At 43.1% G+C, this 15,625-nt stretch overlaps 1 protein-coding gene across 19 annotated transcripts in view; it reads right to left on the reverse strand.

Annotated features, from left to right (window-relative positions):
• Positions 1 to 13,891, reverse strand: part of FNBP1 (formin binding protein 1) — a 132,829-nt gene extending 118,938 nt beyond the window's left edge. For 18 of the 19 annotated variants that reach the window (XM_020289517.2, XM_020289532.2, XM_020289531.2 and 15 more), the window contains exon 1: positions 13,623 to 13,853. In XM_020289517.2, coding sequence (XP_020145106.1) covers positions 13,623 to 13,646 — 24 coding nt within the window. In that variant the 5' untranslated portion in view covers positions 13,647 to 13,853. Of the gene's footprint in view, positions 1 to 13,622 lie in introns of all 19 variants that reach the window. The other variant, XM_020289521.2, reaches the window with a different exon arrangement.
• Between the last annotated feature and the right edge of the window lie 1,734 nt (positions 13,892 to 15,625).

The raw sequence follows: 15,625 nt of genomic DNA on the forward strand, positions 1-15,625 counted from the left end.
ATGACTTGTACATTAATTTTACTTCTAAGCCTATCAAAGCTTCAAGCTCCACTTACTATGCTCTTATAACAATTTATCAGATACCATTTGCCATGTTAGAGATAAAAATAAATAAATAAATAATTTACCCAACTAATCAACTCTTAATAGCCTACACCCCTCCCAATCTAAAACAAGTTTCACACAGTGATTCTCAGTGAAGTAAACACTTCAGCAAACAGAAAGCACAGTCACTGTCCAAAAGGGCAACATATTATGATAGTTGTTCTAAGCAACAGAGTTCTAACATTGAATAACAGTGCTTAAAAGAATATACCTATGACAAGAACTTAGAATGTTATCATCTTAACTCTACCTTTTCTGATTATTCAAATTTATATCTCCTGGCCAGGCAGAGTGGCTCATGCATGTAATCCTAGTACTTTTGGAGTTCAAGGTGGGAGGATCACTTGAGGCCAGGAGCCCAAGACCAGCCTGAACAATAGAGTGAGACCCTACCTCTACCAAAAATAGAAAAATTAGCTGGGTGTGGTGGCACATGCCTGTAGTCCCAGCTACTAGGGAAGCTGAGGCAGGAGGATCGCTTGAGCCCAGGAATTTGATGTTGCAGTGAGCTATGATGATGCCAATGCACTCTAGCCTGGGCAACAGGGTGAGACTGTCTCCAAAACAAACAAAGAAACAAATTTATGTCTCCAGCCTGGATCTCTTCCCTGAGCTCCAGGTACATATATTTAACTACCTACAAGATATTATTAGGTAGTTAAGCATACTTAGACATGTAACAGGCATCTTGTAAAATATCAGCACTAAACTTCTGTTCTTCTCCCCATCAACCCCAGTCCCACTATTCTCAGTCTCTTGCTCTCTTATATTTCTCCATAGGATTTATCATTATCTGATAGAACATAAATGAAGATCACATATATGTGCAAAATTTTTTACAATTTGGGTCACTGCTACTTCCCTTTGCCTAGAACAATGCCTAGCACATAGTAAGTGGTCAATAAATATTTTTCAAATGAATTAATGAATGATGACTTATCTGGGTACCTGAGTAAATCACAACTGGAAAGCCATAAAGAACAAAGAGTACCTTAAAATGGTTATAAATGTTTTGTCAGTGGCTGACGGGGTAAGGAAGTAGCTCCAAAATATTGCTAGATTTAAAATTGGTTATGGCCGGGCGCTGTGGCTCACGCCTGTAATCCTAGCTCTTGGGAGGCCGAGGCGGGCGGATTGCTCAAGGTCAGGAGTTCAAAACCAGCCTGAGCAAGAGCGAGACCCCGTCTCTACTATAAATAGAAAGAAATTAATTGGCCAACTGATATATATATAAAAAATTAGCTGGGCATGGTGGTGCATGCCTGTAGTCCCAGCTACCCGGGAGGCTGAGGCAGAAGGATCGCTCGAGCCCAGGAGATTGAGGTTGCTGTGAGCTAGGCTGACACCACGGCACTCACTCTAGCCTGGGCAACAAAGCGAGACTCTGTCTCAAAAAAAAAAAAAAAAAAAAAAAAAAAAATAAAATAAAATAAAATAAAATAAAATAAAATAAAATAAAATAAAATAAAATAAAATAAAATTGGTTATAAAGAATAAAAAGGAGCAAAAACTGAGAATGCATGGGAAGGAATCAAAGTGTTGAAGAGTGCTACCTAAGCCACATCAAAATTACTTAGGAGAGCTTTTAAAATTTTTTGTTAGAGACTGGTCCTTGCTCTGTCACCCAGGCTGGACTGCAGTGGCCTCATCATAGCTCACTGTAACCTTGAACTCCTGGGCTCAAAGGATTCTCCCACCTTAGCCTGGGACCACAGGCATGGGCCACCTTGCCTGGCCAGTGAGAGCTTTTAAAATTACAGATTCTCATAAACAAACAAACAAACTATAGATTCTCAGATTTGCCAGTTTGGGAAATGCTGAAAGGGATGAGATGATGAACACCCAAAATCCAATCTAGGTCCCTGGATGTAATCTCAGGCACAAAGGATTGAATAGAGATTGTAATTTAAAAGATCTAAACATTAACTACTCCTGCTTTATAGTATAGCCTGCCTAGAGAAAGAATGGGTTAACAGGAAAGGAATCATCTATGTAGCATCTATAAAATAGATCCTATTCTGTTCTTCATGTAGCCCTATCCCTCTAGAGGAGACAGATGCCCTATACTCCGATAGCTTGCTGTCATCAGCCCTTAAATTCATCCAATTCTATTCTGATTTTATGCTCTCCAAGAAACTTGGTACAGGATTTAGATTTCCACATAGATTAGCCTACAGGGGAAGAAAGTACAGATCAGCAAATATGAATATCCAGTCTCCACACGAATACACTTCTCACTATAAGTTTAACATTTGTATTCTGGTTTATTCAACAGTCTTGGGAATTTAGTGAGTGTGAGTCACCTCCAGTCATACTGAAAATAATAAATCTGTTAGCTTAAAAGAGCTGAAAAGCAAACCCTGATAGCCCTGTAGAGGCTGTGCCAGCTGACAGAGACAGAGAGGACTAGAATGAAGTGACAGTGGGCTTGGGTTTTGTGCCCAGCTACTGGAAAAAGGACCTGTGGCTGATATTTAGCCCACAAGCCAGAGCAGGGAACCTGCCTTGTCCTTCCCACCATCTGGCTCACCTCTCAGGACGTTCGTTGCTAGCTAGGCCTTCTTTAGGCATCCAAGGCTCCCTAGCAGTTCCTTTTAACCTAATTCCCCACCCATATAAAAATGTTGAGGGGGCTGTGATACACAGAAAGGCTCTCTGCACCAACCCACACAAATTAGCCAGTCAGCTAATTAGTCCAGCAAAGCCCACAGGAGCTACCTAGCTCCTGTCCAACTTTCTCTATGCTGAAACATGGGCACCATAGCTACCTGCTTGCAATAGTAGTTCAAAGGTATCTCTCGTCTGCTCTCAAGGTAAAGCCACAGTCCTCACATGGTTTTTAGTGACAGTCTATCTTTTCAGGCTCCTCTGATGACCCCATCACCTGCTCTGCTCATTTGAGAGCTAGTGTCCTCTGACACTTCCAAGCCTTTGGATATGCCATTTACTCCCTCTTCCTGGAGGGCTCTGTCCAGATCACCCCTTCACCTGTACAACTCCCTAATCCTTCAGGACTCCACTTGGATGCCACTTCTTCCCCAGCTGAGTTACACTCCTGTGTACAGGTTTCAATGTACTTACCCTACCTTAGTCCTTGTCACATTGTTCTGTAATTTCTGTACCCCTATCAGACTATAAAGTACTTGAGAGCAAGAACCATGTCTTGGCATTTACTAGATGCTCAAAAAAACATACTGTGGATGAAATATGTAAATCTCAAGCACACTCATTGTATCTGTATCTCTTATTTGGTATAATATAATTTTATTATTTCATTTGTTTTCCTCTTTTATATTCAAAGTCCTAATAATTTCCCACCACACCTTGTGCCAAAAATGGCAATGACGAGAACTAAATCTGCCCCAGGATGACAGGGAGACTTTTCGTGCACACCTTACCATCTTTTAAAAAATCAAACATGCAGGCTGGGCGTGGTGGCTCATGCCTGTAATCCCAGCAGTCTGGGAGGCCGAGGCGGGCGGACTGCTCAATGTCAGGAGTTCGAAACCAGCCTAAGCAAGAGCGAGACCTCGTCTCTACTATAAACAGAAAGAAATTAATTGGCCAACTAATATATATATATATATATATATATATATATATATATATATAGAAAAAAATTAGCCGGGCATGGTGGCACATGCCTGTAGTGCCAGCTACTCATAAGGCTGAGGCAGGAGGATAGCTTGAGCCCAGGAGATTGAGATTGCTGTGAGCTAGGCTGATGCCACAGCACTCACTCTAGCCTGGGCAACAAAGCGAGACTCTGTCTCAAAAAAAAAAAAAAAAAAAGCCGGGCGCGGTGGCTCACGCCTGTAATCCTAGCTCTCTGGGAAGCTGAGGCGGGCGGATCCTTTGAGCTCAGGAGTTCGAAACCAACCTGAGCAAGAGCGAGACCCCGTCTCTACTATAAATAGAAATAAATTAATTGGCCAACTAATATATATATAGAAAAAATTAGCTGGGCATGATGGCACATGCCTGTAGTCCCAGCTACTCGGGAGGCTGAGGCAGCAGGATTGCTTGAGCCCAGGAGTTTGAGGTTGCTGTGAGCTAGGCTGACGCCACGGCACTCGCTCTAGCCTGGGCAACAAAGTGAGACTCTGTCTCAAAAAAAAAAAAAAAAAATCAAACAAGCAAATAGATAGCCTATTTTTAAGGTTAAGCAAAATTTAAATTTAAAAATTCAGGCCAGGCATGGTGGCTCGCCCCTGTAATCCTTGCACTCTGGAAGGCCGAGGTGAGTGGATCATTTGAGCTCAGGAGTTTGAGACTAGCCTGACCAAGAGTGAGACCCCATCTCTACTAAAAATAGAAAAAAATTAGCCAGACAACTAAAAATATATAGAAAAAATTAGCCGGGCATGGTGGCACATGCCTGTAGTCCCAGCTACTCGAGAGGCTGAGGCAGGAGGATCACTGGAGCCCAAGAGTTTGAGGCTGCTGTGAGCAAGGCTGACGCCACGGCACCCTAGCCCAGGCAAAAGAGTGAGACTGTCTCAAAAAAAAAAAAAAAAAAATTCAGAGTCATGGTGAGAAATATATTTTATATACACATACACATTCATGAAATCCAATGTCTTTGCCCAAACATTGCCAGAAATTTCCATATATATCTGTCCTAATGCAAATCTTTTTAAACCTCTTAGATATCTTTGCCAAGAAGAAAAAAATTGTGAACTAAGCTGATATGTAGAATAATTCATTAGATGTCTCAAGTAGCTTTTGGGGGGAAATAATGTGATTTCAGTAGGACTTTTTAAAAAAGTGGTAGTAATGGCCAAAGATAACTATTTTCCCCTAGGGACAAATTAAAATTATATCATAAGTACACCCAAGTATATTGCTAAAAATTAGTATGGCTAGTGTTCTTAAGTGCATTTTATATTTTTTAAAAAAAGAAAGAAAAGAAAAAGATAAACATGAAGTTGATATGACCTCTTGAAATCCAGATTTCCTTTTCAAAGCAATTGATTTCCAGGCATTCTCTTAATATTAGGTTATTTTATTTTATTAATAGGGACACAGAATTTACATCAAAATACAGAAACTTCACTGTGAAAACTAGAAGTCTAGGATAGTAAATTGCTCGTTTTTCATAGTTCTGCTTACAGCAGGAGAGCTCTACAATTTGTTCCCAAGGAACAGGGGTTTTTCCTTAACCCTCCCCATTACTGTAATAATTTGTATTTGCCCATCACCTCTCATCCAACAGTCTCAAAGTAACTTACAAACAAGCACTCATGTTTATGCCTTCTTGTGAAGAGAAAGGCAAGGATCATCACACCATGCTTTATAGATTGGGAAGGCAGGAACAGAGATGCAAGGACTTGCCCAACCCTGATAAATATTAGATGAGGCAAGCAATGCAGCCTAGGCTGAGCCTTCCAGCGCTGCCTCACGCAACCATGAACACCCGCCCCGTTTATCCCAAGAACCCCTCCGGTAATAAAATGCATTTCAGGAACTCACTGGCAATTTTGGGCGTGCAAATGAAGTACCAGGGGAATAGCTTCCTTTACAGGTGCCAAGTTTTCTTTTGCCAGAGATAGGAGAGAAAATATTTAGTTTCTTGTTCCACATGACAGCATGTGATCTCCTGTGTACCCCCAAAGTGGCCAGTACCTATATTCCTCCTGTTCTGTATCAATTTAATTAAAAATTTCACCAAGACATGCTTTTGTTAAACATGAATTCAAAAACTTGATACTACTACTACTACTACCCATACAAATTAATCTCTTTAAATTAGAAAGGAAAAATAATAACTTTGGATTTGAAAGAAGAGATCACTAGACATCTGTGAAACATCTGCTAAAATATAAACTTCATTCATGTCTGTTTCTGCTGGGTCTGCAGCATTTAGCAGTGTGAGTCACTGATTCTCAATGATTCTCAAATGAATAACATCAAAGGTTTTATACAGCAAAACCTACAGCAGTGACAGTAGAAATATGAGTGAATGATGGGGATAAAGGGAACGTGCACTAATACAAAAGATGGAGTTTTTTGTGTTTGTTTTTATTTTTTTATTTTAGAGTATTATGGGGGTACAAGTGTTAAGGTTACATATATTGTCCATGCCCCCCTCCCCCCTAAGATGGAGTTTTTTTTAACTACCATGGGCTTTGTTTGATGTCAGAAGGAAAAAAAAAAAAACCCAAACTGTATGTAAATACTAGCAGTAGCACTGTTTGGGTGAGCCCTCTAAGTAACTTCATCTCTCTGAGATTTATTTATAAAATTGAAATAACTAGGAAACAAACTCACAGGGTCCTTGTTAGGTTATGAAAGGATATTTAAATCTCCTAACAAAGGTGCATTATACACTTAAATGTTGGTTCTCTTCCATTTTCCTATTTTAAAAGATGGGGGAAGAATTTTGTTTCTATGCATGATTCCTCACAAAAGCAAGGTAGGAGACTAGCATGACAATGTGTGGCAGAGAAGACTGAAGACTCTAAAGGAATACATGGGGGCAAAATATGAAATAAGAATGCCAAAATATGGTAATTCTTGAAGCTGGGTGATAAGTATATGGCAGTTCATAATATTATTTTCTCTATTTTTAAGTATATTTGAAATTTTCTATAACAAAAAGTTCAAACAATAATAATTTTTAAAGGTACCAACTTAAAAAATGACAAAAAGTGGCTCACGCCTGTAATCCTAGCACTTTGGGAGGCCGAGGCGGGCGGATTGCTCAAGGTCAGGAGTTCAAAACCAGCCTGAGCGAGACCCCGTCTCTACCAAAAATAGAAATAAATTAATTGACCAACTAAAAAAAATATATATACAAAAAATTAGCCGGGCATGGTGGTGCATGCCTGTAGTCCCAGCTACTCGGGAGGCTGAGGCAGTAGGATCGCTGAGCCCCGGAGATTGAGGTTGCTGTGAGCCAGGCTGACGCCACGGCACTCACTCTAGCCTGGGCAACAAAGTGAGACTCTGTCTCAAAAAAAAAAAAAAAAAAAATGACAAAAAGGAGAGTTCTAGATTCTCAAAGCCCTGGGATTGAATCCCTGTTTTGTACTCTGTGAACTTGGGCAAGTTATTTTACCCATCTGAGCTTCAATTGCCTCTCTTATAAAATGGAATAATAATGGTGTGGCTGACATGAAGATGTGCCAAAAAAAAAAAAGGACAGCTGCAGAGTATGGCCAGCAGAGAGCTTCCTTTAAGGTCCGCCTCATCTTTTGAGCAGAGGTCACGCCCTAGGCAATAACAGAGCAAGGTGGTAGCCAAGGTCACACACATCTCAAGGCAGCTGTTGGCCAACAAATGAGCAAAGCAGGGGTACAGGGCCCTGGCCATTTTTACCCAATGCAAGACTCCCTGACTGAGTAATCTTTGCTCTGGAGTTCCTCACTGGCCTGGCAGGGACTTTGTCAGGTGGGCCTCATGGTCTGGTGGCTTCCTTCCTTTTCATTTCATGAGCGTCACTCCCCAGTAAAGCTTCTACGCTCCAGACTCCATCTCAGCATCTTCTGCCTGGATACTGGAACAAACGGTACTCACCTTACTGGGTTCTTGTGAAGAATAAATGAGGTGATGGATGTAAAACACTTTGCACAACACCCGGGACGTGGTAGGTACTCAATAGATGGCAAATGATGATAATAATTATTCAACAGTGTTTAAGGCAGTAGGGAATGGCTCATATGAAAATATTATAAGAACTATAGAGTTTATGCAATTATAAACTATTTACATTTTTAGAACTCACACACACAGCAGAAAAATATGAATGGAAACTATAGTTGCTGAACTGTATACATGGAAACCACAGATGTTAGTCTGAGAACTAATTCTTATTAAAAACGTAACTCTAATTACTACAATGGTATGCTGTAATTAAAAAAAACAGTTTATATGATGTTATAGTTTAAATGTGAATGACTTTTGCAACAAGAAAATGGAGAGTCCATCTACCTTTTTTGTTGGTGATGGTGGTTAGAATCTATTTCTAGTATTAAACAATTGAGGTTGTTTAGCTGTACATAAATTTAACATAGAATTTTACAAATAGGATGATGTTTATGAGTTAAAAGTTGGTCCCAGTTGAAAGATCAATCCATATTTAAAACTTGTATATCCCCAAATTATTTTCAATGTAATATATATATATATATATATATGGCCTCATGATTTTTTTTTACCTTTTTTGAACTAGATATATCACTAGGCTCAAGCTAGTATGAGTGTACCTTACTAAAACAGGAAACAAATATTTCTTTATAAACACTAATTCTAGAAGACTTCACACCCACATTCTAAAATCTAATTAAATTAATTTCCTAGGGCATTCATGTATTCTTGGTAGCTTGCAATTTTTAAGTGTCAAAATAAAGCCTTATTTTTAAATGTGGGTGGTGTTGATGAAACAAGTATGAGTAATACTTGCAGGAAACACAATATTAGCTTTAGCTGGGAAGTGGGTGATACTTGAACAGTCCTTCAAAGAAGCGCTTTCCACGTCTCACCAATGTAAAACATGAGTTGTAATGTGTTCACACGGTAAGCAAGGACACTTACAGAACTCCCTTATGGTGCTTGAAGTATATTTTATCTACCAAAAATGCAATTTACACAAATTTGCAGGATTATATCTAATGCATAAAGTGAAGGCAATCAGCTAATATGTAAATATCAACCACCAGACCTTCCTTGTTTCGTTTTGTTTAATACCTTCTAAGCAGAAATGGCTATGTGCAAAGCTTATTCTAATGGAAACATAAGGATGACAGAATTGATTTCTTCTCTCTTCTGAGGTAGGTAGTTCTGCTCTAGTAACCATAGTTCTGGGAATATTTTCTCCCTTGTTAGTCTTGCTATGTTTATCCTAAACAGAATTCTCTGAAGGGTTAAGAAAAAAGAACAGTAGAAGAGCTATGGATTATTGTTACTACTGCACTTCAATTTAGTATTTAAGGGCTGTTAGAGGTAATAATTCTCAAACTATTAATAGTCAATTACTTCAAGGTTAAAAATAACCTAATTTAAAATTTTAACACACTGTAAAGTGTTCTTATATATACACACATATGTATATATCAAACATAAGTAGCATGAACAGAGAAGGAATAATGTTTTAAACCCTACTTTAAAGGTAAAAAAAAAAGTACCTAGACTATGTGTATTTGGGGGTGGAGGGTATATGAGAAATCTTTGTACCTTCTACTCAATTTTGCTGTGAACTTAAAACTGCTCTAAGAAATAAAGTCTACTTTTTTTAAAAAGGTATCTAGAATTATAAAAATTTGTTACAACTACCAAAGTACAGAAAAGTATTATAATAACCTTATTATTTTTAAAAAGCAAATTTTAAAACAAAAAAAGGGATTAATTCATTTAATAAATATTTATTGAACTCATTGAATGAGGCATTGTTGCCAGTACAGATGGTACACTGCTGCCTCTTTAAAGTACACACCACAATCAATGTCAACATACTCAATATAGTTGAATGGACATTATATGGTTGGCACTGTCCTAAAAACACAGGTAAAAAGATTACAAACTCCACAGGTAGCTTTTTACTATGCCAACGAATATGCATTATTCAGGTCTCTCTCTCTCTGTTCCCTTTCTTGTATGCTAGGCTATTTCATTTCTCATTAGTATCACAGCAAAGAAATAAAGATGGCAGAGAGGATACTAGGAGACAACAAACCCAGGTTCTGTCACTGAGTAATTTGTTAGCTGCAATGAGTGGAACAACTATGAGGAAAGCTAAAGTTTCCAGGGAATTTATTTCATACTAATGAGCAAGCTAATAAAAAGTTGAACTAACACTTCGATAACCTGTGACTTAATCTGATGCTGGAGGCAAAACCTACTTTAGATGCTTCCACTGAAATGCGCAGATATCTTTCAATGTACATAATGTGACTTAGACTCAGACCAGTGTCTTGCACACAGTTGTTCAATAAAAAAATTTAAGAACTGATTAAAAGGCAATGTTATAAAGAACTGCACAGAAAAAAAAATTGTATTATAACCTAATCACTTTATAACAGCCATTTATACTTTGTTATGACCCTCTGATGAAAAAATAGAAAGCCACAACTTAAATATAGACTAATCCAATAACGTTATTACAAATTATGAGTTTTGAGTTCATTTTCATAGCTGTATGATAACGTCCTCACATGTTACAATTTCTCAACAGTTTCCTAGAATATGAAAGTTTAGGCACAGTGGCTCACGCCTGTTATTCCAGGACTTTGGGAGGCCAAGGCAGAAGGACTACTTAAGGCCAGTTCAAGGCCAGCCTGGGAAACAGCCCGACCCTGTCTGTACAAAAAATAAAATTAGCTGGGTTTGATGCTGTGTGCCTATGGTCCGTCCCAGCTGCTCAGGAGACTGAGGCAGGACTGATTGAGTCCAGGAGTTCGAGGATGAAGTGAGCTCTAATGACACCACTACACTCTAGCCTGTGTGACAGAGTTAGACTCTGTCTCTTAAAAAAAAAAGAATATGAAAGTTTATTCTTATAAAAAGGTTAAAAAAAAAGAAGAAGAAGAAGAGGAAGAGAAAGGTTCTACTCCCTCCACAAAGCAGGATGTGGCTAAGAGGCCTTTAGTAAAATGCATGTTAGAAATCTGTAGTTTTAAAAAACCTATATGGAGTTTGACTAAAATGCTAAAATGTGTATAAAATCTGATAGTGTTTGTGAAGGTCCAAGAAAGCTGCAGCCACCTGTTAGAAATAACTCATGGCCACCCAAACCATAGCTCCATCTCTCTCCTTCTAGAAGAATAATTCTGCCAAGTTGGGCTTTAGTGCCCTATCATTATCTCATTACACATGTGCACAATTCCAAAGCCACCATTCAAGGAAAACCCTGAATCACTGTCCTTTGCTGGGCTGCCCAACGTGCCGCACATCACCAAGTCTCTGATGGCCAGAGAAAGTGGGGTTTATTTTTTAGAATCCTTTATTACTCTAGCTTTTTTTTTTTTTTTTTTTTTTGAGACAGAGTTTTGCTCTGCTGCCTGGGCTAGAGTGCCGTGGTGTCAGCCTAGCTCACAGCAACCTCAAACTCCTTAAGCAATCCTTCTGCCTCAGCCTCCCAAGTAACTGGGACTACAGGCATGCACCACCATGTCCAGCTAATTTTTTCTATATATTTTTAGTTGTTAAGCTAATTTCTTTCTATTTTTTTAGTAGAGAGGGGTTTTACTCTTGCTCAGGCTGGTCTTGAACTCCTGATCTTGAGTGATCCTCCCACCCTGGCCTCCCAGAGTGCCAAGATTACAAACCTGAGCCACCACGCCTGGCCTAACTTTTTTTTAATCTCAGAAACTAAGAATAAAATAAGGCAACTGAAAATAGACATTTTGTATGCACTATATGCCTTAGAATTTCACCTTAAAACTTGGATTTTGCACCTCTTAGTGCACTAATATGTTCATTTCACCCTTTTCCTTCTATTAAACTATAAGCTACTCAAAAGCAAAGGCCAATACTTGTAAGAATGTCTTTTAACTCTTCACTGCCATATATTTGCATATACAGAGCTGATAAGTGATTCATTCTTCCTCAATAAGTTACCAACTGAAAAAAATTAAAATAGGTCACACCCTTCTCCCTTAAAACTATTTTCCAATTATTTTTATTGTAGAAAATTTCAAGCATATGCAATAGAAAGAATAGTATAGCGAACCCTTCTGTAACCCTTACCTGGCTTCAACAATTACCACCAATTCAAGACCAATTTTGTGTCACTATCCCACATCTAACATCCCAATTATTGTGAAGCAAATCCAAGATTTCAAATCATTCATACGTACTCCAGTTCCAATTTAATTTCAACTCCAGTCATCGCCTTCCTTCCCACTTCTTCACCCCCCCCCCAAAAATGTACAAAATAATGCAGGCTATCAGAGGCAATTTTATCAGTACTTCTCATAGCCACTTCCTTTCTTCCAGATTATCTTCTATAACATTCACCAACGTCACTATGAAATGTCCACCATTGTATTCAGTCTTTATTTCACTCAGAAATGCATTGTATTTTTTTCCCTCCACAATTCCATTCTGTTTGAAAAAGTGAAAAAAATGTGCCAAAATTTCTATTCTCTTGATAAAGATTACTTCTGATTTGTTCCCTCACCACAAATAAGCTTTAAAAAGCCAAAAAGGTAGTGGAAAAGGATGAGAAGAGGAAAGAAACTTTAATATAGCACTTAAAGTGGTGGGTTTTACCTAAATTGGCATGCACAAATTTTTGAAACTGTTATTCTATTTTTAAAATGAATATTCGTAAACATCAGAGGAAATTTTGCCATGAATTCCTTTCAGGCGGAGAATGTTTATAAAATGAATTATCTTAATTTAAGGGAGCTACTGCCCTCAGGATTTTGGTATTAATAACAGTAGTTGTTTCCGAGCCTAACAAATGGTTATGTAAAAACAATTACCTCCCCTCCGCCCAAATTAAGGGAGGATGGGTTCTGTTTCTGTAAGTGCTGTAACCTTGTTTTCTTTCAACATGAGATTTCTTGGCCTCATCTCAGATAACACCACCACCCTACACTTTCTCCTCCACACCCTTTACAAATGGAATTAGGAAAGGTAGTGAGCAGGCACGCTGGAGTTCATCATGGGAAATGGCTCATCTTGAGAGCATTTCAAGGCAGTAATTGGGATTTCGTCCACTCCTGCTCCTGGCCACTGCACCGGCCGCCCCCTGCCCAGTGACTCGCCGGGAAGCCAGGCGAAGGCTCCACTCCGCAGCCGACAGCCTCTCCTTCCCAGGGGCGGCCGCGACCCGCCCCGGCATCCCCGCTCGTCCCGAGAGGGCTTCGCGACCCGCGCGGTTGTTTACCGCCCGCGCCCCGCGGGCCAAGGATCCCGGCCCGACGCCGCAGCGCCAGCCACCCCCGTTTGAACTGTCCCCTCTGAGCAGCGGGAAAGAACTGTTCACCCTCGAAAGCCTCTCCCCCAGGGCGATAACCTACGATTCCCCCCGACTCCTGCTACCGTCCCCCTCGGGCCAGACGCCGCATCCCCCACGTCGAATTCGGGAGCTGAGCTGCCCTTAGGAACCAGCGCCCGGAGCCCCCGCGGGTCACAAGTCCCCGGCTCCGGAGGGGAGCCACTACTCGGCGCCCCGGAGCCCCAAAACCCGAGACCGGGACGCGGGCCCGCGCGGCCGCCCCGCCCCCGGGGAGCGCCGGACCCGAACCGAGAGAAGGCGGCCGCGGGGGTCGGGCCGGGGCCTCCGCACCCCCGGCCGAGCCCCCGAGCATCGGCCGCCCGCCCCGCGGGAGCGAGGCTCTTCCCTCCGCGCACCGCCGCCTCAGGGCGCCGCGAGGGGCCGGACCCGACCGCGCCTCCCCTCAGGCCGCCGGCGCCACGCCGAGCCCCGAGCCCGCGAAGGGCGAGCCGGCCGCAGCCCCTGCTCCGGCCGAGGCCAGCAGGGGCGCGGGGACCCCCGCCCCGCCCCAGGCCGGGAGCGCAGCGCGCGCCCGGCAACCCCGCGCGGCCGGCGGCCCAGCCCGCTCACTCACCCAGAGCTCGGTGCCCCAGCTCATGGTGCAGGGGGCGGGCGGCGGCGCTCCGCGCGGCGGGCGCGCCTCTCGGGCCCCCTCCCCGGCGAGCCCCTCGCCCTCGAGATCCCCGCGACCGCGGAAAGCCCGGTGCCCGCGCGGCCGCCGCTCCTCGCCCGGGCTCTCCGCCGCAGCTCCTCCTCCCGGCGCTCCACAGCAAAATGGCCCGAGGAAGCAGCAGCCGCGGCCGCCGCAGCGCCCGCCCGCCCCACACCGGAGCGCGGGCGGGGGAGGGGCGCGCGGGCGGGGCCGGGCGGGCCGGCCTGACAGCTCGCGCACGCGCGCCAGCCCCGCCCCCGGCCGGGCCCCGGGCCCCCTCCGCGGCCCGCATCGCCCCGGGGTCCGGAAGGACGCGAGGGAGGCGGGGACGGCGGCCTGGCGCCCGAGAACTCCTCCGCGCCGCTGTCTGCACTACTTGTCAGCAGCGCGCCGTCTGCTTCGCGGCCGCCCTGCGGGCCGAGGCTGCCGCCGCGCGGAGCGCCGCTTCGGGTGTGGGGACGACGCGCTCCCCCGCAGCCTCGCACGCCGAGGCTGCTCGGGCGCGCTTCTCCCACCGCAAGCGGCCGCCGAGAGCCCCACAGCCTTGCGCCGGCAGCTGGGGCCTGGGACCGTGGTGTCTGCGCTGTGCACATGGGGACGTCGAGGCAAACCGCCAGCGAGCGGCTGGGGAGGAATCCAGGGGCGTACACCCAGTGATTTCTAATCTCTGAAACCAGTGATTTCCAACTTGTTCGCCAAGAAACTCTCAGACGGAAATCATGCTACCGCTCGGTGGGTAAAAGCAAAGGCTAGGCTAGCCACAGATACTAGTTCAAGCCCAGCACGTAGCAGCTGGGTGGCCTTGGACAACGCCGCCACCTCTAGAAGTGGAGTCCTGCCTGCCACACGGAGGCAGTAAGGTACCAGCCTCCCCGTGTGGAGGTGAGGGTCACGGCGGTGGGGCCAGGGCCTAGGTTGGTAAACTGAGAGCTCCTTTTATGTGCAGATACTGACTCCCTCTCTCTGTATGCCAAAGGTCTGCACAAATGTCATTCCCGGCTATGGAGAATTTTTGGAATTCCAGCTTTTTCCTCTGAATCACTAGGCCCTTTCCCCACCAGTTATCTTTCTCCCTAGTTAATGCTACTGCTGGATCCTTTTCTGAGTAACCATGAAATCCCAAATGGGTCTTCGTTTAAAAATATTTTTTACGACGATGCATCTCTCCAATCCCACCCACAATTCTTAACCTGTTTATCGTTCTCCTCCCTGAAAGGGTGGAGCTAAAAAACCCTGGTAGATAAACCTCCAAGTCTACTTCCTTTGCGGGACAGTTACAATGTATCTAAACTGTCAAAACCGTTTTGGTCTGCCTTTTTGCAGTTACAAGCCACTGATCGCCCCTGCCATTTTTGTGTCTGTTTAATGTTTTGCTCTCACAGTTACCAGGTCTGAGTACTCTTTGCTCCAGGGACTGCTAGATATATAACAATAAAAACGCCCACCACTGCCAGCCCACCCAACCCAGATTAATAGCTAGCGTGAATTGGAGGGGATGGAAATTCAAACAATGAGCCACAATTTAGTATGCTAAAAATACAGGTTACAAGACCTTGCCTTCAGTAATCGCCTCAATTTCCCTTTCTGCCAAGGTTTGAATATTTTTTCAAATACAATGATCTGAGTTGAATTGAGTTCTTGGAGACTTCTCAAAAACAGAGCAACCACTGTGAAAATGTTAATCAAGAGGTAAAACAACTTGATGCTTTACAGAAGAGAAAGAAGAAAAGACAGCAGCAGAAGAAAAGAGACCACATGAAGATGAAACCTTTTAAGATGAGTAAGCAGGAAATTGTTAAGTTATAGGAACCCATTATAACAGCAGCAGAACTCTGTGGAACTGAGTTAATTATACCACACTGCAAATATCTTTAACTTCATTAAGTTTTGGTAGTAACTGGAAAAAGTTTGCAAGTGTTAGAATC

Source organism: Microcebus murinus, chromosome 12 (genome assembly GCF_040939455.1).
Source record: "Microcebus murinus isolate Inina chromosome 12, M.murinus_Inina_mat1.0, whole genome shotgun sequence".
In the NCBI taxonomy this organism is placed as follows: Eukaryota; Metazoa; Chordata; class Mammalia; order Primates; family Cheirogaleidae; genus Microcebus; species Microcebus murinus.